The 25,322-nt window shown below is 53.2% G+C and overlaps 2 protein-coding genes across 18 annotated transcripts; one reads left to right on the forward strand and one right to left on the reverse strand.

The window, feature by feature from the left end:
• Positions 1-964: 964 nt before the first annotated feature.
• On the forward strand, positions 965-9,896 carry HMGA1 (high mobility group AT-hook 1). Of its 4 annotated transcripts, none has more exons than XM_019738828.2 (6): positions 965-1,104; positions 1,347-1,460; positions 4,654-4,832; positions 6,504-6,587; positions 7,342-7,392; positions 8,715-9,896. In XM_019738828.2, the coding sequence occupies exons 3-6, from the start codon at positions 4,698-4,700 to the stop codon at positions 8,766-8,768; spliced, it is 324 nt and encodes a 107-aa protein (XP_019594387.1). In that variant the 5' UTR covers positions 965-1,104; positions 1,347-1,460; positions 4,654-4,697; the 3' UTR covers positions 8,769-9,896. The 4 variants fall into 4 exon arrangements, with proteins under 4 accessions (XP_019594387.1, XP_019594389.1, XP_019594386.1 ...); XM_019738830.2 differs by having other exon boundaries at positions 4,654-4,799; XM_019738827.2 differs by having other exon boundaries at positions 6,504-6,596; positions 8,715-8,929.
• Positions 9,897-10,077: 181 nt separating this feature from the next.
• On the reverse strand, positions 10,078-18,213 carry SMIM29 (small integral membrane protein 29). Of its 14 annotated transcripts, none has more exons than XM_019738855.2 (7): positions 12,556-12,640; positions 12,277-12,376; positions 11,763-11,847; positions 11,316-11,499; positions 11,114-11,139; positions 10,695-10,800; positions 10,078-10,505 (listed from the first exon to the last, which is right to left on the reverse strand). In XM_019738855.2, exons 4-7 carry the CDS (start codon positions 11,424-11,426, stop codon positions 10,440-10,442), a joined length of 309 nt encoding a protein of 102 aa, XP_019594414.1. In that variant the 5' UTR covers positions 11,427-11,499; positions 11,763-11,847; positions 12,277-12,376; positions 12,556-12,640; the 3' UTR covers positions 10,078-10,439. The 14 variants fall into 14 exon arrangements, 13 of the variants coding, with proteins under 13 accessions (XP_019594414.1, XP_074188924.1, XP_074188926.1 ...); XM_074332823.1 differs by having other exon boundaries at positions 11,599-11,847; XM_074332825.1 differs by lacking the exon at positions 12,277-12,376 and having other exon boundaries at positions 12,556-12,693.
• Between the last annotated feature and the right edge of the window lie 7,109 nt (positions 18,214-25,322).

A 25,322-nucleotide genomic window follows, 5' to 3' on the forward strand; every position in this document is an offset into this window, starting at 1 on the left:
AAGGCCCCGGGCCGGGCCTGCAGGGCGCGCCTCTGATAGCACCCCTTTCTTCTCCCACCGCCCTCCCCGCCATCTTCCCACTTTGGCTTCCTTCTCGGTCGTGCAACAAGTCTTTGTTGAGCCGGGCGCGGCCGGCCAGGCGTGGCGGGTATGGCGCGCGAGGACTCAGCCCCTGCCCTCAAAGTGCTTCCAGGCGACCACTGGCTCGTTTTTCTTACAAAGTCACAACCTGAGTGGGGGAGGCGGGTACCAAGTGGGATGTGTCTCCAAAACATCATCCAGGCCACCTCAAGGAACAAACCTTCCCTCACGTTTACCTGCAACTAGCCAGTCGTTTGTTTTGCTTGAAGGCTGCACCTTGATTACGGTTTACTCGCGGCCATTAGTAAATTAAAATTCTGGATTTCACAAGTTTCACCTTTGAATTTCACAAGACCTGGGTTTCACGTCAGCCACACACGGGTTGGCAATGAAATGTACATGCTGACACCTGTCCGCCCGGGGGAAATCTACCTGGGCAAAGGGGGCGGCGGGTAGGCCGCTGAATTCTCTAACCCGCGTGTTTCTCTCCACTGCTCCCGCCCGCGCAGACCCCGTAGGCACCAACACCTCCCACATCTTTGCGCTCCGCGGGCGACAGGCCCACAAGCCGGTAAGGGCCCTAGAGATGACTGCTGGGGGCCCCCGTCCCAGGCAGCAGTAAGGACGCCTGCCCCCTATCCCCGAAAAGCTCCATGGTGATCCCTCTGTGCCCCTTCCCAGGTCTCCCGCCCCAGGATAGTGGGGAGAGGGCCGACGCATCGGGTTCCTAGCCCAAGCCTCCCGCGCACCCGCCCCCAGGCGCCGGGCACTGCGCGCCCCTCCCGACAGTCAGCACCCACCCGCGCGGCGGCGGCGACGGTGGCTGGCGAGCGGCCGCCCTTTTAAATCCCCGGGCTCATTTGCATGGCCCCGCCCCACCTCAGTGACACGGCTGGCGCGGGCGGGCCCGTCCCCCCTGCCCCTGGGTCGCTCTTTTTAAGCTCCCCTGAGCCGGGGCTGCGCTCCTCTAATTGGGACTCCGAGCCCGGGCTATTTCTGGCGCTGGCGCGGCTCCAAGAAGGCGTGAGTTCGCGGCCCCTCCGGTGGTTTCTTTTTTTTATATCTATCATTTAATTAAATTATTTATTTATTGAGGCCGCGCACGGGCTGTGCCTGGCTTCCTGCCCCTCGCCATCCTTCGGGGAAGGGGGAATATTTTTGTCCCCCCGCCTGGATGTGACACATAAATACCCCGCGGGGGCCTGGGCGGCGAGCACGCGGCGGTGGCGGTCTCTGAGCGCCTCTGCTCTCTCTCCCGGTTTCAGATCCGCATTTGCTACCAGCGGCGGCGGCGGCGGAGCCAGGCCGGTCCTCAGCGCCCAGCACCGTCGCTCCCAGCAGCCCGGGGCGCGCACCGCAGGCCGGCGGCCGAGCTCGCGGTGAGTCGTCCCCGGGGCCCGCGGCGGAGGGGGGCGCCCGCACCCCCGCCGCCCCTCCTGCAAGACGCCCGGGGCTGCAGCGCGCGCCTCCGGCTTTATTCCCAGGCCGGGGCTGCGCGAGCCGCCGACGGGGGAGGGCCGCACGGCGCGGGGGCGATCGGCGGGGCCCGGCGGCACGGGGAGGGCGCCCGCACCCCTTCCCCCGCGGCGCGGGCGCCTTGCGGGGGGCGGGGACCAGGGAAAAGCGCGCGGTGGGGGAGGGGGCGCGCGGCTGCGGCGAGCGCGAGTTGTGCACCCGGCGGAGCTCGGTGCACCTCGCGCGGCCGCCGCTCCCGCCGGATCCCGGGCCCGGGGTGTGGGGGGCGGGGAGAGAAACAGGCTGCGGCGCAGCGGGAGAGTAGGGGGCCGGCCGTCCCCCGCAGCCTGGGGAAGTTCTAGAAGTGAGGGGGATGGGCAAGAACCCCGCAATTCGGCCCTACCGCCGCTTGGTCTTTCTCCTGGTGCCCCCTCCAGAGATGAGGCCGAATCGCGGCCCTGGGTTTGGGGTTTCACCTCGACCCCACCTCTGGCCGGGCCCGCGCCTCTTCAGCCCCCAGGGCCAGGCCTGCCCTCCGCCCCCACAAACTGGTTTCTCTGCTTTGCTGGGCTCTGTTGGAACTAGTTCCTTTGACTCCCCGGTTCAATTTATTTTCCTGGGGCTTTATTTTGCGGGGAGGGCGCGGAAGGAGGTGGCTTTCTTCCTCTCCCCCGCGCTCGCGCGCGCCAGGTTTCCTGCCCCAAGGCGGGCTTGGGTGCCCCCTCTGGCAGGAAGTGGGGCCGGGTGCACCCGCGTGGCGGTGCATGCGGTCGGGGTGCACCGGTTTCCCGCGCCTGCAAGAGTGGCCTGCGCCCCTCCCCCCGCGCGCTCTGGCCCCTAGTCTCGCCAGCCGACCTGCAACGGCCAGGCACAGACACTTGCAGAGCCACTCTGGGGCCAGGTGTGGAGCAGAGGGCTACAGAGACCTAGCCAGCCTCCAGGAGTAAGGAAAGGGGCGGGCTAGAGGGTCACCGGGAACCTAACTCCATCCAGCTCGCTAACTTGCTGTTTGACGGTAGGCATCTCATCAGGGCTCTCCGGGCTATTTTTTTGTAAAAGAAGGTAGCCCCATGATGATTTTTTAGGGTCATTCCTGGAGATTCTCTAAGCATTTGTGGAGCACACATTGCGTGCCTGGTGCGTGGAGGGGACAAACTTGAGGCCCAAAAGAGCTTATAAATTGAAGGATTGAGATTGGGCCCTAAACATGGCTTTCCATGCCAGGCCTGTGATGTTCAGAAACAGGTGGAAGAGAGACAGCATTTGTTGGTCTCACCAGAGAGGGCCTCAGGCTTTCATTCAATTTGGGGAGGCCTGGGTTTGGGGTGGGTGAGTGGATTAAAGGGTGTCCTCAGCAGCAAGAGGTGGGGGGAAGTACCAGATGAACTGAGCTTCCAGGAAGACCCACCAGGATCCCGGCCAGTGGGGCCCAGGCTCTCTGAGATTAGGGACTGGCTTCACCCAACTGGAACCCCCTCTGAGGGGGCCTCCGGCCGACCTCATGTGAGGTTAGTGCTCATTTAGCTGATTAATTTTGATGTTTAGTTTGAAGGGGGACCTGTGGTGTAATAGAAGATTCTAATCACTGCCTGTGATTACAGAGCAGGCCAAGCCACTAATGACGGAGCAGGATAAATCACCAACCACCTTGTTTAAAAGGGTCTTCAAGTCTGAAATATTATAAAATAGAATAATTATCAGACAAAGTCCCACCATCTGGAGCATCCCAAAGCTTGAGGCTAGGGGCCTCTGGCCCTCCAAAAGTCACGAGTTTGCAAAAACTTTTTTTTCCTCTCACTGGGTTAAAATTGGAAATTGTCTGAAAATCTGCAAAGGGGAAAGAAAAGTCATTTTCAAATGTTCTAGTTCTCAGTTTTGATTGAAGTGAAGACTTCCCGTTGTTTAGGCATTTTAAACTATCTGGTTTAATCTTTGCAGCAGTCTAAAGAGGTAATTGAGGCAGGTGTCTTACCGTTATCCCCATTTCACAGATTGAGGGGCTTTCAGAAGTGAAGCCACTTGGGCGGTGGCCACCCTTTGCCAAGCACAGCCAGGGATTGGTTACCATAGAGGTGTGGGGCCATAGGTTTCCTAGTTCAAGTCTCTGAATGTAACTTGGGGACAATAACTAAGAACAGGAATGGGAATGTGGGGGGACCCTCAGTGCCCTTTTTAAGTTTCTAGAAGAGGCTCCCAACCATGTGGTGCAGGTGTCCTTGCAGTGGGAGGTTGTAGGTAAACTCCTAGTGGGGCTGAGGAAACTGAAACAGGCTTCCAAGAGGGAACGTGCTAGAAAAGGACCAAGAAGCTTTTAGGATCAGCCCTGCCAGCTAGGGGGCCAGCTAGCATCTGTTAGAAGGCTCCTCTCAGTTGGAGATGCCCCTCCTATAAGCAGGCATCAAAGGGAAAGATCTCATCTGACTCCAGGTGAGCAGGGTGGGGGCAAGAGGGAAGAGGAGACTCACCTTTCAGCTTTGGGCTCCCGTTTCCTTCCCCCACCTCACCCACTGCAGTTCAACCATCTTCCCCTTCCCAAATTGTGTCCTCATCTTTGAATCCCCAAGCTTTACCCTGGGAGAGAACAGGGGGACACTGGTGGGATGGGCACCAACCTTGGCCGTGAGCTTGATGTGAAGTGTCAGGGTTGGACCTAGCAGTGTTGGGAGCGAGGTGCGTAGGGGATTGAAGCTCATGGCTGCCAGGTGCCCAAGGCTCATTCTCTCTGCTCACCTTTCCGCCCTTGCTCCCTTGAGCTCTTCAGGCTTGGTTTTCTCCTAAAGAGAAAGGGCAGCAGCTGGCTAGAGAGGGGGAACCCCCACCTTACCCACACCTTTGTCCCGGGCAGCCTCACCACCAGAGCCAGATCTGGGCTGCCTGTGCTTCTTGGGCCCAGGCCCTGTGGGGGTGGCAGGACAACAAAGAGCCCTTCTGAACCGGAGATAAGAAGTTGATTAGGGCCAACGGCCCAGCCCCGCCCTGCGGCAGCAGGGTGGAAATCCTGGGTACCCCTGGGAGTGGGCAGTTTGCTGCAGTGCCCTTGGAGGGTAGTAGTGGTGAGGGGGGTAGGAGGTGGCTAAAACAAGAGGTTTTGTTTGAAACCACTCTTCCTTCCCCCAGCATCCCAGCCATCGCTCCTCCACCTGCTCTGTAGAGAAGGGAAGATGAGCGAGTCGAGCTCGAAGTCCAGCCAGCCCTTGGCCTCCAAGCAGGAAAAGGACGGCACTGAGAAGCGAGGGCGGGGCAGGCCTCGCAAGCAGCCTCCGGTGAGTCCAGGGACGGCGCTGGTAGGGAGTCAGGTGGGTGTCCACATCTTTGCCTTGGTTTACTCTTTTGGGCTAGGGAAGTGCCAGGCATCTTGATTGGTGAAAACAGGAATGGGGGGTGCAGAATTGTTCCTGCCTGTACTTGTCCTCCCCACACATGCCTCACCAACCCTGGTCAGATCTTCCTGAGACCCCAGGAGAAAAGTGGGGGCTGACCCATGCCTGAAACTCCAAGCCCAACGTGACCCTGTGGTTACAAAGGCCAGTGCTTACACTGGTGGACCACCCACTCTTCCAGTCCGTCGTGGAGCAGTCTGTTTATAAAACACAGTCAAGATGAATTCTAGAAACATGAAAATACATATAAGCCTGGGTTTTTAAAATCATGCTTCATCAATTTACTGGAAAAGTTCCAAGATACCTACTGTCAGTTTCTGTGCTTGCTCATCCCAGGCCAGTGACAAAGTTCCCTGTTCATGGACCTCACTGCCAATGGCCCTGGTCTGGGCTCTGCCCCTGGCTCTGTAAAAGGAAATTGAAGCAAAGAAAGTTGAAAATGTTGGGGAGTTGGTGGTGGAGTGACTTTCAACCCTGGTGCTGTCCTTCCTCAGGGTTAGACCAGCCTTGCCCTGTGGGGCCCCCCAGGGAACATGGCCAGTCAGGCTGTGCGGGCCACCTGCTGCGTGATGGAGAGCTTGGTTTCTCATCAGGGGCAGCTGCGGCTGAAGTCCAGTTACTTCCCTTTGCTGGGGAAGAGGAGACTGAGGTTGACCCTTGCCCTGTGCATGGCGGGTCCCTGCTTCCCCAGGCTTCCCCACATGTAAGGTGGAGAAAGTGGTCTATCCTGACCTTGGAGAGATGAGCCATGAAGAGTCAAGGTGGTGGCATTCAGCTGCCTCTTTCAGAGCCCAGTGTGTGTGTGTGGGAACTCGTCCTCTTAGTCTGGTTCCCTTGGCCTTCCCTCCTGTTAGCTGGGGTCCGGGCGGGGGTATCAGAGAAGGGGTGTTGGGTTACTGGCCCGTGCTTATAAACAGCCCGTGGGCAGCCACCCCGGGAAACCATAGCTGACGTGCCTTTACTGCCCAGCTCCTATGCATTATGCAGCAGCTTTTTATTCTATCTCGGGCTTATTAAAATTTTAGTGGCAACAGTGGCAAGGATCTCTGGGGTTCCTTCTCCCTGAGAGGCAGCCTGGAGGGGGGTCAGTTTGCAGCTAGAGGCTGGAGGCTCCCTGGAGGGGGCTCATTTCTCCTCTTCTGCACCCTATAAAGTCTCCAGCAAGTATCGTCTGAGGGGGTGGACAACAGTTGTGGCCCAGGGCTAGACACTTCTACAGTCTTCATTTAATTTTCATGATGTCTTGCAAGGTAAGTCTTGGTACCATTTCAGATGAGGAAACTGAGGCTTGAGCATTGTATTTTTCCCAAGATCTTAGGGCAAAGCTGCCTTCTGCCCCTGTGACACCTTTCCCAGGGGTCTTCTGGGTTCTTGTCACGGGGAAGCAAGGGGAGGGGCTTTGCCAACGGTGGTCAAACAGACCCGAATCCCAAGGGCATGCCCTGCCATTGTGCTGTGGCTTCCTGGGCCGGACTGATGGCTTGCTGACCTATCCCTGTTGGGAGGGGCAGAAGCAGAAGGCTCGGTCTTCGAAATAGGTGAGACGGGTAGCATGTGTGTCTCTGACTGCCCCCTTTGTCTTTACAGAAGGAGCCCAGTGAAGTGCCAACACCTAAGAGACCTCGGGGCCGACCAAAGGGGAGCAAAAACAAGGGTGCTGCCAAGACCCGGGTGAGGCTTGTGAGTGGGGATGCTTCTAGTGAATAAAAAGAGGGTCCTCTGGTGGGGAGGTCTAGGAAGGGGCTGGCTTACCCTGATTCTGTTCCTCTTTTTTTGGCAGACAGGGAGCAGGCAATGGGTCTTGGTTAATTACTGTGCTTCCCCGAAAATAAGACCGGGTCTTATATGAATTTTTGCTCTAAAAGACGCATTAGGGCTTATGTTCCGGGTGAAAAATCATGCTAGGGCTTCTTTTCCGGTTAGGTCTTATTTGCGGGGAAACACGGTAGGAAGAAAGCAGGGTGATGACTGAGATCTCACTTCTGGGGTCTTGGTCCTGCCCAGAACAATGGGGAAATCAAGTCAGTCCCACCAGCCCCCAGGGCTGAGGACATGACCTGTCCTGGGGTCCCTGGATCCTGAGGGAGTGGGGGTAAGCGGGGAAGACCAGATTTACGGTGCATCAGGCTTTCAGAGAAGTTGTTTTGTTTTTTATTTTATTTTTTTCTAAGACACGACTCATATCCTCTGAGTCATGGGTGGAGGAGGGAGTGGGGGGCGTGTGTGTTTATTGGGGGGCTGTGTGGCTGGCCAGTCATCACCAGCTGGACTCGGGTGGGCCTGCTGGGGTGAGAGTCCTGGGCCGCCCTGAGCAGAGGTAGGCAGCTGTGTCCCTGCTGCGCCCTTACCATCCCAGCCTCTGGTCATTGGGTAAGCACTGTCAGGGACATTTTTGACTTAGTGGGTCTTTTCTCTGACCTTCTAGAAAACCACCACGACTCCAGGGAGGAAACCAAGGGGCAGGCCCAAAAAACTGGTAGGTGAAGGGGCTGTGGTGGCTTGGCTGTTTGGGGGTGGTGGTGGTGCAAAGAGTGATTCTGTGCACCCATCATGGAAAGAGCTCTCCCTGACCTTCAGGGTCAGGAATGGTGGGCTATCACCTTTTACCCAGGCCCTGAGAGGGGGATTTGCCCAGGCCCAGGCTCCTGGCACCTAGCCCAGGGCTTTTAAAGGGCTACATAGCCACGAGAAGTGAGGGGTCCCAGACAAGACCCCTACCCTGTACTAGTTGGGGGCGTGTCTGTCTCTGCTTCTAGAAAGACACATCTAGGGGGGATCTTGGTATAGAAATAAGGAAAGGACATCACAAGGGGAAAGGGTGAGGTTTGTCCTCACCCTGATCCTGGGGAGGGAGGAAGAAGGAGCTTAACCCTGGGAGGGGGTCAGTGCTGTGTGGGAGCTGAGGTATGGACGCCCTTCCTCAGAGGGAGGTACCTTCCATTTCTGGGCCCCCACATAGCTGGTAGTGGAAGTAGGTGTGCTGAGTCAGGAGCCGGCCTCTAGGGGGCTACCCTGCAGTTAGAGCCACCCCAGCCTTCCTCCCCCTGGCCCTTTCTATCCCCAACCTGCTCCCTGAACTTCCTGAGGCGGTCTGTTCATTCCTCGAGCCACCACCACCACCAGGGTTAGGGGGGCTGGGGGTGCTGGCTGGGCCCCAGGAGTGAGTAACAGGAAGCAAGTTGTTTTGGAGTTTGTGCCTGGCACGGGGGCCGTGTGGTGTCCCGACATTCCCACCTAGTGAGTGAGCCCCGGGGCACACACTTCCCCTTCCTCCCCACCCTGGCGGCAGCTGGTGGCTGTGGCCACTGCACAGCCCTACTCTGCAGCGAGTCGCACCACGGCCACCTGGTTCTCCTGGTTCTCGGGCACCGCCAGGGGGGGCTCATGCACCCTCCCACCACCCCTTCCCATTTCCTCTCCCCGCCCCTCCCCTCCCCGCCCCTCCTCTCCCCTCCCGTTCCACTGAGAGTCAGTCACTTCCTTGAGCACTGAGCTCTGCCCAGTCCCCCCACTATGGGCCCCAGGGCAAGGGAACCTGGCTCTGAGAGCAGCAGCGTGTGTGTGGTTTTTTTCCCTCCCTTTAAATTCCTCCTTATTTTATGAATGAAACTGGGCTGTGGAGGTTGCTGAGTCACCCACACACTCAGCCCTGACTCATCTCCCTTCTGGAGAGCCAGGGAGTGCAGGGAGGGGTGGGGGCGAGCCAGGCCTGTGCCCCCTCCCCCACACCTCGAGGGGGGTGGAGGAGGAGGAGAGCCAGGCTTGGCACTCCTGCTGATGGCCCTGCCCACCTCGCAGGAGAAGGAGGAAGAAGAGGGCATCTCGCAGGAGTCCTCAGAGGAGGAGCAGTGACCACGCCGTGCCACCTGCTTCCTCACCGAGGAGCAGTTTCCTTCTGGGACTGGACAGCTCCGCTCCCACTCCCCCCGCCCCTTCCCCCAGGCCCACACATCACCGCCACCCACCTGCGACCTCACCACCACACTACACAGCACACCAGCCGCTGCAGGGCCCTGGTGGCCTGAGTGGGGAGCAGTTTTCCTTTGGTCTTGATTCCCAGCAACCCCTCGCCCACGAGCACACACTTGCCCTCCTGGACAGAGCTCACTTCCCACTTCGCCGTACCCTGTGCCCACTCCCTCAGCGGTAGGGACATTGCTGACGGGGCTCCTGGTTTGGGGATCCTTCTCCCCTACTCTTCCCTCTGGCTTCCCATTAAGGGGCCTGGGAGGGCTCCCCTGGCCTTAAAAGGGGCCCAAGCCCCATTCATTCTGACATGCCCACTCCACTGTACTGGCAGCAGCAGCAGGTGTGGCCGAGATGCTCCCAACCAACCTGGTCTCAGCAGGTGCGGCTCACACCCACTTCTCTTCCTTCCCCACCTTGCCTAGTCCCCGCACTAGGTTGGACGGCCCCCTTGGGGCACAGGAAGGAAGGCAGGAGGGGTTTGAGCCCCCTACCCCCTCTGCTTTCACTCTAGGCCTCGAGGTTGCCGTTCCTCACATGGGGCACTAACAAGGAGCTAGCCTTGCCTCCTCCCACCCCCTGCGCCTCCCCGTCCCCCAAGGTTCTGGTTCCATCTTTCCTCTGTTCACAAACTACCTCTGGACAGTTGTGTTGTTTTTTGTTCAACGTTGCATTCTTAGACACCTGTCATTGCTGCTGCTACCAGCGCCAAATGTTCGTCCTCATTGCCTCCTGTTCTGCCCACTCCCCTCCTCCAAGATGCTCTTAGGGGAAGGAGCCTGGGGCAAAGCAGGCTGGGTGACCGACCACCCCAGTCCCAGGGAGGGTGGGGCCCTGCCCCTAGGATGCTGCAGCAGAGTGAGCAGGGGGGGGCCTGTGTTGAGTGTGTAGGGGGCCGCATTCTCCCCCTGTTCTGCTGGGGAGGAGGTAGCCATTATTTGTCCCAGCCTGGGGCCCCCCCCCTCTGGTTTCCTATTTGCAGTTACTTGAATAAAAAAAATATCCTTTTCTGGACTGGAGTCTTTCTGTGGTGGGTGCCCGAACCGCTAAGGGTAGGAACCAAGGAACTAGTGGGTGGGGTGGCTTTGGAGGTGCCCTGCCCAGCTCTTCAAGCTGGGGGCAGGAAGAAGCAGCACTGGAATCAGCTCTAGGGGAAGGTAACTTAAGCCCCTCTTGGAGAAGTCAACCACACTGCTAGACACAAAACGTTTTATTTACAAAATATACTGAATACTATACATCGGGCCCTGTCACCATGGAAACGACTCCAAAGCCAATTCAGGGAGGGCTAAAGAAAGATGGGCCCAAGGAAAGGTCAAAGCTCAGCCCCTACTCCCAGCCCCCCTTCCACCCTAAAAAGGAAGAAGTTTCTATTAGTGCCTGGGAGTGAGGTGACCGGCTGGCTGCTATGCAGGGCCTTGGGAGACGGAATGGAGACCCGGTGCCCAGCCAGGGGAGCTGGGAGTAGGATGCAAGTGGGAGGGGAAAGCAGCAGGCAGCAGGGCCCTGGACACTCCAGGACCCCATGGCTCTGAAGATCTGGGCCAGAGGGTTAGGTCACGTCTTGACATCCAGCAGGGGCATCCGCTTGTGCTGGTAGCCACTCTGCCAGCCATGTACCACCTGTGGGGGAGGAAAATGTGCCACAGCTAGGCTCTGGCCCCTGGGGGTCCACAGCACAACCTTGGAAGAGGTACCCCACTACTCAGGGCCCAAATGGGGGGAGCAAGGGCAGAACCAGGTTCTGGTTTTGCGTGGGTAGTGGGCGGGGAGAACAGACCCACCTCTGCCGAGTGTGTCCAGAGTGCTCACCTTGGGGTCTCCGATGTCAGAGAGGAGCTCCTGCTCAGCCTCGTGCAACTCCTCGGCGGGGTCGTAGCTGTACATGGGGAGCAGGTGATGGCGAAGCCGGTCCACTCTGGGGAGCAGGCGAGGGGGGCTCAACCCAGGGTGCCCACCCCTTCCCCAAACACCTGACTGCTGTCTCCACTCCCCCAGGTAGGGGCACTTCCAGTGCGTGCCTTTTGGGGCACACTAGGGCTCTAAGAACACGTCTAATTCTGTTCCCCTAGGGGGAAAGCTGAGCTTGACCTAACAATGGAGTGTAGGGGATTTCAGGCTTCTATCAGGATGGCTGAGGGGCATCTTACATGTATGTAGAGAACTCAGATCCTATGGGAAGAAACTGAAGCTGAGTGTGGGGGAGGTAGAACTGGGGCAGGGACACTCACCGCTTTTTCTTCTGGACATACATTACCTGTAACAGAGACACACACTGGAGGCTGTGAGCCCAGGACGGTCCACCGCCCTCCACACCCTCTGCTCCCATTAACAGCAGGACAGCTGAGATGCTGTACGCAGGCTGGACCAGGCCCACCCAGTGCTGCTTAGCAAAGGTGTGGGTGTATATGTGTGAATGTGGGGGCTCCTTACCACAGCCACCACCACCCCGACCAGGGTGATGAGGAAGAAAGGCCCCAATACATAGCCCACCAAGGAGTCGCTGTTGGCCTGGGGGGCATTGGGCACTGTGGTGTTACTCATGACATCGGCAGCCGGAGGGCTGGGTACTCAGCATGGGCAGTGGTGCCTCGGGAGGGCGCCTCCACTGGGCTCCCTGGGGAGGAGGAAGGGAGGTTATCAATTTCACCTAGGGTGACATCCAGGCTCTGGACCCCTCCCCAAGTGCGGGTGTGTGAAAACTTAGGTCAGGCACTGGGATGAAGGATGCTTCAGGCAGGGCAATGTGCTGGGTGTAACCCTCCAACGACTCAGCAAATCCGGGTGCGGAGTACTAGGAGAGGCGCTGACGGAGCGCCTGAATCTGCCCAGCTCCTATCCCCAAATCAGGGTGGGGCCCAGCTCAGGTGCTGGACAAACATTTGCCGATTTCAACTTCTGGGGAAGGGTTAGATGTTGGTTCCAGCTCCTGTCTTGACCTCCTGGGGCACTAGGCTGCCAGCACCTAGCCGGTGAAGCAAAATGGGGAGATTTGGTAAAAATGGGAGGGTCCTGCAGTGTGGCCTAAGGGGTAAGGTAGGAGCATTTGGAGGAGCCTGCCTCACTCCTGGTCCAGTCCCCACATTTCAGGCTATAGACTCTATGCCCTCCTCGTCCCTGGTGTCACTAGACATATAGCCTGGACACCTTCTCCTCCATCTGTCTCCTGCAGGGTGGACACAAGTGGGCAGGACTGGACTATCTACGAGGTGATGTCACCTTCTGGTCCCCACCCAGGACTCCGCCCAGGTCCCTCCCTCCCTCCTGGCCTGGGCTGAGAAGCGGAGAAGAGGGGCAGCTCCCATCGACAGGTGCAAGAAGACTGTCCATGGGCGGCTGCACAGATGCCCCGATGTCCCTGACCCCAGGTCGCCTGTGTCGCCACATAAGCTACCTGTCCCGGTGTCCGTGGGGTCACCGGGCTTGCCCAATCGCACGCATACCGTCCCATGGTCGAGGATACATTTCGAGGTGGGGAGGGTGTCAGGCCGCTCCTAGGATGCGGACCAGCAAACGGCGAGCGGGAGGTTGGTCCCACGGCTCTGGGAGGCTCAGGCCGGGGAGGGGGGCTTGGGGGTGACGCCGAGGGGCCCGGGCATCCTGGAACCCCGGCACCCCAAGGCGTGGACCTGTGCCAGCGCCCTGCAGCCCATCCAACCCGGTCACGCCTTACCTCCCGCCGCTGCAGCCCGGACAGGAACGCCCTCGGTTGGCTCCCTGGCCCCGGAAGAGCCAGGAGGCGCGTGATCAAAGGACCCGGGAAAATGGGCGGAGCCTCAGCACCCAGGCGCAGCCAATCCGGTGGCGGAAGGCGGCCGGCCTGGAGACTTCTGGAGCGGCCAATCCGGAGGCGGGGAGTGGGCGGTGCTAAGGCGGGGACTGCCCAGGTTGCAGGGTCCATCCTGCAGCGGCAGGGGGCGGCCGAGGGTTGCGCAGCGGGGGGAGGAAAGCGCACGGGGAAGGGGCGGAGCGCGCGGTTTCCCAGCGTACCCCGGGGCGGATCCCAGCTGATCGCCTGCCCCTGAGACTGAGATTTCCGGGCGAGACCTGGCGTTCTGCCCGCTGCCCCTCTGGTTGGAGCCCAGGTACGGGGCCAAGCCACGCTCTAACGTTTAGCCCAGGCATGCGGTGCGTCTGTCACGGCAGGACCCTGCACCGGGATGGCCTCCATTAGTCCGTGTTGAGTCCTCCACGTTTCCTAGGCAGACTGACCCTCTGGGCTGGGTACAGAGGGTGGAACAGGCTGGCTGGGTTAGCTCCTGCCTCCAGCCTTGGGCCCTCCCATACTTTCTGCGCTCCATTCTTAATGTCTATAAAACAGGCTTCTGGGAGGATTAAACGATGACGGGCGAGGAACCTAGCATACAGCAGGCCCTGGATGTTAAATTCCCCGCTGACCTCTTTGGGGGGCAGGGGACAGACGGAGCAGCGGGGCAAAGTCCCCTGGGTTACAGAAAACTTGCTAAGTAGGTAAGCTTGGGTCAAAGCTTTCGTGTTCTGATAATTGAAATATCACACATTTACTGGAGAAATCTGAGTAAGATTGGTGGATTTTGCCAATGTCAGTATCCTGGTTATAATATTATACTGTAGTTTTGCAAAAGTTATCATTGGGAGGAGCTAAGCAAAGTGTACAAGGGATCTCTATTATTTCTTAAGCTGCAGGGGAATCTACAGTTACCTCAAATTGTGTGTGTGTGTGTAGAGTTTTTTTTTTTACCAAACTCCCCCCTGTGCCACACTTACACGCAATTGGGAAAACTCCAGACTGGGAGGTGATGGAAACCACCTAAGAATGTAAAGGTGAGGCAGCTCAAACAGATCGAGGCCCTCCTGGGTCCTCGGGTGCTACTGGAGATACAGGGATGGCCTGGGTCATCCTATTTTTTGCCAGAGGCAGCCAATGGCATGGACATAGTTAAACCCCTTGGTCTGGTCTGACCTCAGTTTTTTCAGGCTATTCCAGAGAAGGCTGGTTGAAGGCAGGTCTGGTGCAGAGATGACCCAACGAGGAACCAGAGGGCAGATGGGAACTCTGGCCTCTTGTCTCCAGACACCACCATCTGACTGTGATGGGGAATCACTCTGAAAGATAGCCTTCTTCATGTCCTCAAAGTCTTTCATGGAATCATAATTTCTGTAGAAATCTGTGCAGGCCGTCTTTCTTATAGAAAGAAGCAAACTTACAGAAAGCTGCAACCCCTAGGAATACAGTGAATGCTCCAATATGAAATCATAGAGACTTGATCTAAAGGCCACACATCTGAGGTTTTGTCAAAGCACTGGGAGCCATGGTAGTTATTCTCCTCAACACCAACTCCTTCGGGACTCAAATGATAGGTTTTAGAACCCACGCCCCCTTGGTTGCCCCACACACCTAACCCTTGTCCCCATCCTCAGGGCTTCCACCCATATATCTTGAGGGCCTAGTGGTCACATGAACTAGGCCAGTGTGTGGAAAGGACTGGGGTCTCAGTGTCAGAGACTTAGCATGATTTTACTCCCCTCACTCCCATGACAACACCATTCTGAGCGAGACAGGACAGGTGGGCAACCCCAACTTAAAAATGAGTAAGCAGGGGCCGGCCCTGTGGCTCAGGCCGTTAGAGCTCCATGCTCCTAACTCCGAAGGCTGCCAGTTCGATTCCCACATGGGCCAGTGGGCTCTCAACCACAAGGTTGCCCGTTCGATTCCTCGAGTCCCGCAAGGGATGGTGGGCTCCACCCCCTGCAACTAAGATTGAACATGGCACCTTGAGCTGAGCTGCCGCTGAGCTCCCAGATGGCTCAGTTGGTTGGAGTGCGTCCTCTCAACCACAAGGTTGCCAGTTCAACTCCCGCAAGAGATGGTGGGCTGTGCCCCCTGCAACTAGAAATGGCAACTGGACCTGGAGCTGAGCTGTGCCCTCCACAACTAAGACTGAAAGGACAACAACTTGACTTGGAAAAAAGGCCTGTAAGTACACACTGTTCCCCAATAAAGTCTTGTTCCCCTTCCCCAATAAAAACATCTTAAAAAAAAAAAAGAGTAAGCTGAGGCCCTGAGTAGTGTGATGACTCCCCAATGGTAGGGCAGAATTGGATGACAAATGGGCCTTCTTCCTGGACAGTATTGTGCTGGCAGCTGCTCCAGGGCTGCATTTGAGACCTGGTTTGTTCCTGTGATGAGGTGGACTGTGGTAAATTATAAACCCTATAAATCCTAAAGCAACTAGTACAATAACAGAGTTATAACTAATAAGCCAATGAAAGAAAATGGAATAAAAAAATACTCAAGTAATTCCAAAGAAAGTAGAAAAAGAGGAAAAGGGGAACAAAGAATAGATGAGAGAACTAGAAAAAAAAATTGGATGATAAACTGAAACCTAACTGTATCAAAATCACATTTAAGATAAATGGTCTAAACAACCCAATTAAAAGGCAGAGATTGCGGTTGGAGCTCCATGCTCCTAAAGCCTGAAGACTGCCGGTTCAATTCCCACGTGGGCCCATGGGCTCTCAAACCACAAGGTTGCCGGTTTGACTCCCGCAAGGGATGTTGGGCTCCGCCCCCTGCAACTAAGATTGAACACAGCACCTTGAGCTGAGTTGCCACTGAGCTCCCAGATGGCTCAGTTGGTTGGGGCACATCCTCTCAACCACAAGGTTGCCAGTTCGACTCCTGCAAGGGATGGTGGGCAGCACCCCCTGCAACTAACAATGGCAACTGGACCTGGAGCTGAACGGTGCCCTCCACAAGTAAGATTGAAAGGATAACAACTTGACTTGGAAAAAGTCCTGGAAGTACACACTGTTACCAATAAAATATTTTTTAAAATAAATAAAATAAAAGGCAGAGATTGTCAGAATGGATAAAAAAGCAAGACCCAATTATATGCTGCCCACAAGAAATGTACTTTGAACATTAAGTAGGGATTTGGACAGATATTTGTACACTCGTGTTCACAGTAGCATTATTCACAATAGTCAAAAGGTGGAAGCAACCCAAGTGGCCATCAACAGATAAATGGATAAACAAAATATGATCTATATGTTCGAGTGCAATGGAATATTATTCAGCCTATAAAGGATTGAAATTTTGACACATCTACAACATGGATGAACCTTGAAGACATTATGCTAAATGAAATGAACCAGTCACAAAAGAACAAATACTGTATGATTTGACTTATATGAGGTATCTAGAGTAGTCAAATTCATAGAGACAGAAAGTAGAATGGTAGTTACCAGGGGCTGGGAGGTGAGGAAGAATGAAGAGTTACTGTTTAATGGGCCTGGAGTTTCAGTTTGGGAAGGTGAAAAAAGTTCTGGAGCTGGATGGTGGTGATGGTTGCACAACAGTGTAGTTAATGCCACTGAACTGTACACTTAGAAATGGTTAAAAATGTAAAAAATAAAAAGATCCAAGTATATGCTGCTTGCAAGAGACCCACTTTAGGCCTAAAGACACAAATAAGTTGCAAGTGAAAGGATGGAAAAGATATTCCATGCAACGAGTAACCACAGAGAGCTAGACTGGCTACCCTAATATCAGACAAAACCGATTTTAAGTCAAAAACTCTTACAAGAGACAAAGGGGAACATTTTACATTGATGAAAAGGTCAATTCATGAAGAAGCTATACCAATTATATACGCACCCAAAGGAGTCCCAAAATACATGAAGCACACATTGAAAGAATTGAAGGGAGAAATAGACAGTTCTACAAAAATGGTTGGAGACTTCAATACCCTACTTTCAATATGGATAGAATATCCTATACAGAAGATCAGTAAAGAAATAGAGTGCTCGAAAAACACTATAAACCAACTAGACCCAACGGAACACTCCTCCCAGTAACAATATACATGTTCTCAAGCACACATGGAACATTCTCCAAGACAAATCATACATTAGGCCACACAACAAATCTTACTTAATTAGAAAACCTTCTAACGAAGAAAAGCCCAGGACCAGATGGTTTCACTGGTGAAATCTACCAAACATCTAAAGGAGAATTAGCACCAATCCTTAAGCTATTCCAAAAAACTGAAAACGAACACTTCCTAACTAATTTTAACTCAGCATTGCCCCGATACCAAAGCCAGACAACACAAAAGAAAAAGCTACCGGTCAATATCTCTTATTAATATAGATGCTAGGCCATAAAAGAATTCTCAATAAATTTAAAAGGATTGAAATTATACAAAGTATTGTTGACCACAGTGTAATGAAGCTATTAGGTTGGTGCAAAAGCAATTGCGGTTTAAAAGGTTAAAAATAATTGCAAAAACTGCAATTACTTTTGCACCAACCTAATAGAAACCAATAACAGAAGGGAAACTGGAAAATTAGCAAATACGCAGAAAGTAAACAACACACGCTTGAAAAACTAATGGGTCAAAGAAAAAACCACTAGGGAAATTAGAAAATACTTTAAGACAAATGAAGATCTGCCCAAATTTACGGGATGCAGTAAAAGCAGTAAGTACTCAGGGTGAAATTTATAGAGGATCTCAAATCAACAACCTAAATTACACCTTCAGGAACTAGAAAAAGAAGAGCAAACTAACCCAAAACCTGCAGATGGAAGAAAATAATAAAGACCAGAGAACAGAGAGCTGAAATAGGAAAAAAAACCCAAAGCAATAGAATCAACAAAACCAAAAGCTGGTTCTTTGAAAAGATAACAAAATTGACAAAACTTAAGTTAGACTGACTGAAAAAACAGAAGATGCTAATAACCAAAATTACAAATGAAAGCTGGTACATTACTACTGACTTTGCAGAAATTAAAAGGATTGTAAGAGAATGCTATAAACCACTGTATGCCAACAAGAGAATCTGGATGAAATGAACAAATTCCTAAAAGCATGCAAATTATCAAAACTGACTCAAGAAGAAATAGAAACTCTTAACAAACCTATATAAGAAAGAAGATTAGATCAGTAATCCAAAACCTCCCAACAAAATCCAGGACTAGATGGCTTTGCTGGGCAATTATACTAAACATTTGAAGACGAATTAACATCAATTCTATTCCAGCTCTTCTAAAAATTAAAAAAGAAAAAGGAGGAAGAGGAGGAGGAGGAGGAACAGGAGGAGGAGGAGGAGAACACTTGCAATCACGTTCTATGAGGCCAGCATTATACCGATACCAAAGCCAGAGAAAGACTCCATTAAGACAATTACAGGAACAGCCAGGTGGCTCAGTTGGTTAGAGCGCGAGCTCTCAACAGCAAGGTTGCCAGTTCAATTCCCTCACGGCCAGTGAGCGGCGCCCTCCACAACTAGATTGAAGGACAACTACTTGGGGCTGATGGGCCCTGGAGAAACACACTGTTCCCCAATATTCCCGAATAAAATTTATATATATATATATATATATATATATATATATATATATATATATATATATATATAAAGATAACTATAGACCAACATTCCTTATGAATATACATACAAAATCCTCAACAAAACACTAGTAAATCAAATCCAATGGCACATTAAAAAGGATTATACACTATGACCAAAGGATTATACACTATACGAGTATGAAAATCTTAGAATTTATCCTAGGAATGCAAGGGTGTTTCAGCATGGGGAAATCAATGTAATACAGCACATTAACAGGACAAAGGAAAACAACCGCACGATCATTTCGTAGATGCAGGAAAGCATCTGACAAAAATTCAACACCATTTCATGATAAAAAATACTCAGCCAACTAAGAATAGAAGAATAGCCTTTTCAGCAAACATTGCTGGAACTGGATATCTAGTATATGATAAATTACCAATTTGAATCCATACCTTGCAACATATACAAAATTTATGATGTATGATTCTATTTATATAAAATGCTAGAAAATGCAAACCGTCGTGACAGGAAGATTAGTGTTTGCTTGGGGATAGAGGCATGAGGGTCAGGAGAGAGGAATCACAAAGAGGCATCTCGGTTGTGATAGTTTCATAGGAACCCGTATGTCAAGACTTCTCAAATTGTATACTTCAAGTATGTGCAGCTTATTGTATGTTAATTACATCTCAATAAAGCTTTTAAAAATATGATGAATAAAGGATGCCTTAAAAATAATGGAGCACACAGGGGGTGATCAATGTATATTTATTTATGGAGTTAATGACAGGCCAGTTGATGGCCAACACCCAGGGACCGGGAAGGGAGACGCATAAAGAAAGGAACGAAGACTATAGGGGAATCTTGTTGGCCACCATCATGATGAGCACCCTGCCAGCCAGGCCCGAAGTGCCCTCACCCCCTACTCACTATCTTTGTGGCTTCAAGTAAGTCACTCAACAACTTGGAAACTCCAAAATGTAACTAATAATAATATCCATCTCATACAAAGATTATTGTTGATTGAAAGAAGGAACATATGGGATATATACTGGTAAATAATAAAATGCTCCATAAGTGTGAGGGACTATTTCCTTTCTGATTGCAAAACGAAATTCCTCTCAAGAGTTGGAAAATATATAAAATCACAGAGAAGAAAATGATTCATAATCCCAACTTCAAGAGGGTGCTTCCTGCCAGGATTTTTCTTACCCTGGCTTATTTTTTTGAAGTTAGTTGGTGCTCTGCATGCATGTAGCCTCTGTTATTTTCCCACCTCCACTTCTTCCAGAAGCCCATGGGACTCTCTCTTTCAGGAGGGCGGAGACGGGGGCCGGCTCCAGGGCGAGGGAGGAGTCAAGGGAGAGCTTCTAAGGAGACATTGGCCATGGAGTAGGGTCAACCTTGGCCCCCATCCCATTTTGGGATAAAAGTCAGCAGGGTTGAGGCAGAGAGGGACCCATAGTTCCCAGCCCTGCCATTGTGACACCAATGGCAGCCTGAGGAGGTGAGCCTGTTGTTTTGGGGCTCCCTCTGTTTCAGGGTCATCACAGGTATTGAAAGGAGTGCCAGGAGCAGAGCCCCTCCTCACCCAGGCCCCTGCCTCTGTCCAGCCCTGACGTGGCCCTGACGTAGCCCAGGTTCCTCCATGGTGGATCCGCCCCAGGCCCCTGAACTGCAGAGGTCCCTTCCACACAGGTAACTTCTCTCTAACAGGAGGCTGACCCTCCTTCCAAAGCGGGGCAGCGCCAAGGCCAGTCGGTGAGGGCCCATGAGATGTCCCCGCTGGGCGTGCATATCCCGAAGGAATAAGTGAGGAGGGGCTAAGTGGGTCCTTAAGATGCACTGGAGAGAAGGGGTGGCTGGAGGGGACAGCTTACTGGCCAACGGACTGACTTGCAGGGTATTTGTTTCCCTCCAGCTCCCTTCACCTTCACCTGCCCCACACCCAAACTATTTCCCCCTTGTTCTCCCATCTCCTCCAGCTTCAGCTCCCTCAACCATGAGATGGGGATCGAATTACCTGGCTCTCAGGGCAGATGTGAAGGTCAGGGCCCTGGGCCCTGGCCCGAGTCAGGCAGTAGGTATTCAAGGATTTGTCTGAACTGGTGGGACAGGACTTCGGAAACTGGAAAGCACTAGTCAGAGGTCAGCTGTTATAGCTGATCCACTCAGCTTCCTCACATCAAGTTGCCCCACGTAAAACAAATTCCCCTTGACTCCACCCCCAAACTGAAAATCCCCATAACTGCCCCTTCCTTCTCCAGTCTCACCCCCATCTTTGCCACTCTCAGACATAGGCCCTCCAGGAAGAGACCCTTAGATCCTGCCCTAGGCCTGCGAAAGTTCACAGGCTCCTGGGCTGACAGACAAAGGGGAGTAGCAGGAACTGGGGGTTTCCTCCCCCTGAAAAAGCACCGTTCCCTCTCACCCGCAAACTCAAGCCAGAAGGAGAAAGCTGGGGAAGGGGCCTCAGCGGACAGGCTTCCAATCGGTATTTGTTCTGGCTGGTCCGTGGGTGCCACGCTGGCTGAACGTCACCCTTACCCCAAAGGGAAGGGCCTCTTTGTTATGGTGTCCCCCCTCCACCCGCTCCAAACGTCTCCCTCCCCAGATCTCTGAGGGCAGTCCTGCATCTGCTTCCAGGTTGGGGGAAAGTGAAGGGATGTTTTGGGGGGCAGTTGTTGAGAGGACAGGGTGACACTTGGCAGACATTCTCTGTGCTGTGGGCATTCCCAAGATGCCATCTGGCGCTTCGCTTCTTCCCACCTACGTTTCTTAGGTAGCCGCTCTGAACCACAGCTGGACACCACTGGCAGAGCTTTTCCCTGCCTTCAGCAGGTGGCTTCAGCGGGGGGCTTGCCCGGGAGTCACACAGCGCCGCCTAGGAGAGAGGATCGCAGAGAACTTTCCCAACGGAGGGAGAGCACAGCACTGGTGAATCGTGAGGCCACGCGGTGTACAATGCATCTGGAGAACTTGAGGCCAGGGGAAAGAAGGGCGGAAGTGAGCAGGGCCCAAATCACAAAAAGGTGCTGGGTACTCTTCTAAGGAGCTGCACCTTTTCTCTGAAAGCTAAAGCTATGGGTGGGAAGAGAACCAGAAATGTTGCCAGGGACACCACGGGGGAGAGAAGGGTCAGTGAAGTCAGGTTAGACAAGTGGCCTTTGGACTTGTCAATCAACAGAGGCTCAGTGTGTGGGGGGGAAGGCGTGAACCCATGGCGACCCTACAGCCTAGGGTTTTCTCTGGAAGGGCTCAGCTCATGCGTAGGGGATAGGAATGGATGGATGAATTCCGGGTGGTGCTTATGAAGGGAGGCTGCAGGGGAAGAATGTGGGGACAAGAAAGATGGAGTCAAGAATGAGGAATGAGTGATGAAGTGATGGACATGGGGTTAGACCTGGCACGGACTGGATAGAGTTTGGTGGCCAGAGCAGGATAACCATTAAAAAAAAGAGATTTTCATGCCAAGGACAGAGGAGCTGGCTATTTACAGCATGGCCAGGGACCTGTACTCTTTCCTCAGGATTCATCTAGAACAGTGATGAAGTCCCTCCTCACTGTGCCTATTTCCCAATCTGTAAAATGACAGCATTGGACTAGACGATCCCTAAAATCCTTCCAGCCCTGTCACACAACAATTCACTGCTGTTGCCTTATTTTTATCCTCTTCACACCTATCCAAGTGTCATGACCACCCACTCACTGTCAGTAAATGTTTGTTGAGTTCCTGATGGTTTCTCTCACACAGACACCTGGCAGTGTCTGGGTACCATCATTGGTGCCCAACCTGCTGACTGAGTGATGGTGATGTAAGAGGAAGTCCCTCCGTCTGAGGTGTTTGGGGACCAGACGCGGATCCAGCCTTCACTCACCACCTCCCTGCCTTCAGTTTCCACTTGCCCTGGTCCAGCTTACACTCTAAAGGGACCAGGAGAGAGCACTACCGAGTGGGCATGAGGGCAGGCTCTGGTGTCAGACCCCTCAAGTTTGACTACAGTTTTTCCATTTATATAACCTGTGTGACTCAGGAGATATATATAACATGACTTCTGTATTTTCTTCTGAAAGTTTTATTACTCATTTTACACAAACATTTGTGAATTTATTTTCAGGTATGCTGTGAGGTAGGGATCTAATTTTCTTTCTTTCCATTGAGCTAGTCAATTGTTCCTACACCATTTACTGATGAACCCATCCACCCTGCCTGCACTCAGGTGCGTTCCCTCCGGCTCTTACCATATTCCCGGATGCACAGGTCTGGCTCTTGGTCACCTGTCGTCTCCTAATTTATTTCTCTATCTAGCTATTCCCTTTTATCATGTTGTTTTATTACAGTTACTGTATCTTTATACTGTCTTGAGACTAATAGAACGTCCCTTTTTGTCCTGTGTTTTTCCTTGTAGTTTTCCAACATTGTCTTAGCCGTCATCCGTGGCAGTTTACCTTATGATTTTTCAAATTTGTTTGCTTTCCTAAGCCTCCACCTCCTTTACCGTACGATGGTAGTGACCCGGCCCTGTGCATTACAGGGCCGCAGACTAAATGCAAAGCAGGGAACGCAGCCTGGCTTCAGGCCCGAAGCCCAAGCAGCCATCAGCGGACCGTAGTATCATCTTCCCCAAACGCAGATGCAGTCACCACGCTGTTTTAAAAGCTTTGTTGGCTCCCCAGTCATGCGGAGTAAAGTTCAAACAGCCTGCCAAGCCACCTGACCCCAGCTGACCTTTCCCATGGCACCTGCTGCCTCTTCCTCCTCCCGGCCCACTGTCGCTATCATGTTCCAGCCCCAGCAAACTCGCCATGACCGGAGCACGGCGCCTTGCCCGTGCAATGCCGTCCCCTTAGCCAAGAATTCCTTCATCCCTCCTGACTCCTGATGGTCCCTCAGCCTTCTTCTTAATGCATTTGTCACTTTGCCTTGTGATCACTTGTGTCTGTTGGGACTTGTCTTAGTGAACTTGGCACAGCCGGTGGCATTTCCCAAATAGGTGTTCACTCCGCAGCCACCATTTACGGTCACACACCAACTTTGGCGTCACATACACTCGTTTACTAGAACACTCACAACAGGCCTGCACAGTAGACTTGTCCACCACTGAATAGGAGGGGACAGGGATGGTGACTTTGTCCAAGACCACAGAGCTTAGCGACAGCTGAGCTGCTCTAATTCCAGGGCTCACACCTTCTGTTCTAGCAAGCAGCCTTCTGATGCGTAGCTGTCCTTCCTGCCTTTTCTGGATCCCTTACTCCATCCCACCCTCCCCATGGTCCTCTTGCACGAGCTCTCTCCATCGTCCCCTCAGCCTACCTCCAGTGGCTTACCTCTCTCATTTCATGCCATGTGTCACCCAAGCAGGCGCCTGCGAGGACTAAGTGTCCTGGTATTCAGGACACAGAACACGAAGCCTCATGGCTACAGCCTCAGATGCTGTGAGATGTTAGCTGGGTGTCACAAGACCAAGGAGATAAAATAAACCTTTCATACCCTAAATGTGTCTGAAACCAGAAAGCAAACAAGTCCATGGTTGATACCAGACTTTCTTGGGCACGAGAGGATAGGAGCCCGCCTGCCTTGGAGACGAGCAGGAATTCTGCCACCTCCATCGGGCGTGGATGGTCAGAGCTGCCAGCCAGCATAACACAGGGCATAGGAAGTGCAATGCATGCTGTGGCACACTGTCCCCGGTGCTGGGTCCAGCAGTGTCAGAGCTGCACTGCTGTCCTTTGGGCTTTCTCTCGTCACCCACGCTCAAAGTTTTGGGGTCCCTTTAGATTTCTGTCTCTAGCCAGTCTTGCAGGCAGGGCTAGGAGGCTGGGCTGCAGCAAGACAATCCCAAAGTTTGTATTTACTCTGACAATGTAGTAAATGTGACAGACCACCTGTAGAATGGCCCACCATGATCTGACACGGGTGAGTGGAGAGTTTCCAGTATCCCAGATCTCAACAGAGGTGGCCATTTGGTGGTCTCCTGAGTATTAACATTAGCACCAGCATTCATAAGCTCGGAGCCTCACTACACACACTAAATCTGGGGAAAAAAGAATCCTTTGATACAGGAAGAAGGGGTGATCATCGTAGGATGGAAGAAAAAGGCCTGCAGAGTCCGATTTTATGGGGAAAGAGTACCCTGACCAGCTGACGGGGAGTCTGCCCTGGGTTGAAGGAAGTCATCAGGCTATTGTTCAGAAATAACTTCCTGCCTATTTTTGGACAGACAGCAGGGGGACTAACCAGATAACTTGACATTTCTCATCATATAAATGAGTCACCTGTCATCCCGGCACACACACCTGTCTCATCCTAGTAGCGACCCTCGGGGGACATCGACCACATCAGGTTTCCTTGCTTACAAAACTTGGGCATGTCACCCGAGTCCCCGAGGCCAGCCTGCCTCAGTGGAGGGACAGGTTTCTCTGATGGTGATATGCTGCCTATTCGTGCCTCTGTCCCCCTTTTCTTCATCCCCAGGTCTACTCGCTGAGTGTATCGCTCATGGAGTTATCACAAGCTTCCAGACTGCTCTTCTCCACCCTCTCCTGCGGCCTCCTCCTCACACATGGCTGATAGCACATGACCGCCTTGTTCAAGAATGCTTTAGATGTGTGAAGCCAGATTCCTGGGCCTGACTTTTGTGACCTTCTGTAATGTGACCTCATGCTTTAGTTTTCATTCCAGCTCAAAATGCTCCCTTGTCTTGGGCCTGGGGGCAACAGCTCACTTAATGTTGCCCTCCCTGATCCCCGCCTCCAGTCCTGCCACACACACCTTCACACCACCACCCCTCCAGCCTCCTGACTCCAGCGTGGCCAGCTCCTGCTTCCACACAGGAAGCAACTTCTGGCTGTGCTCCCTTGTTATCTTGGATGTGGCTCCCTGTCGCCTCGTGCCTCTTTGGGCTCCTAGTGAAAGCTCCCTGACTGAGGAGGGCAGGCCCTCTCTGCAGTACTGGGCACTGACAGTCTGCCAGGGGGTCTCCCTGGGCACCCTGTAGCAGTGATTGACAAGAGGAAACAAAACGCGGATTTTGTCTGTCACAGGCTTCTCTAATTTGTCCCTCACTTGAACTTCCTGAACCGCCAATCTCCCCTGGGGCCGCC

Source organism: Rhinolophus sinicus, linkage group LG05 (genome assembly GCF_036562045.2).
Source record: "Rhinolophus sinicus isolate RSC01 linkage group LG05, ASM3656204v1, whole genome shotgun sequence".
Classification (NCBI taxonomy): domain Eukaryota; kingdom Metazoa; phylum Chordata; class Mammalia; order Chiroptera; family Rhinolophidae; genus Rhinolophus; species Rhinolophus sinicus.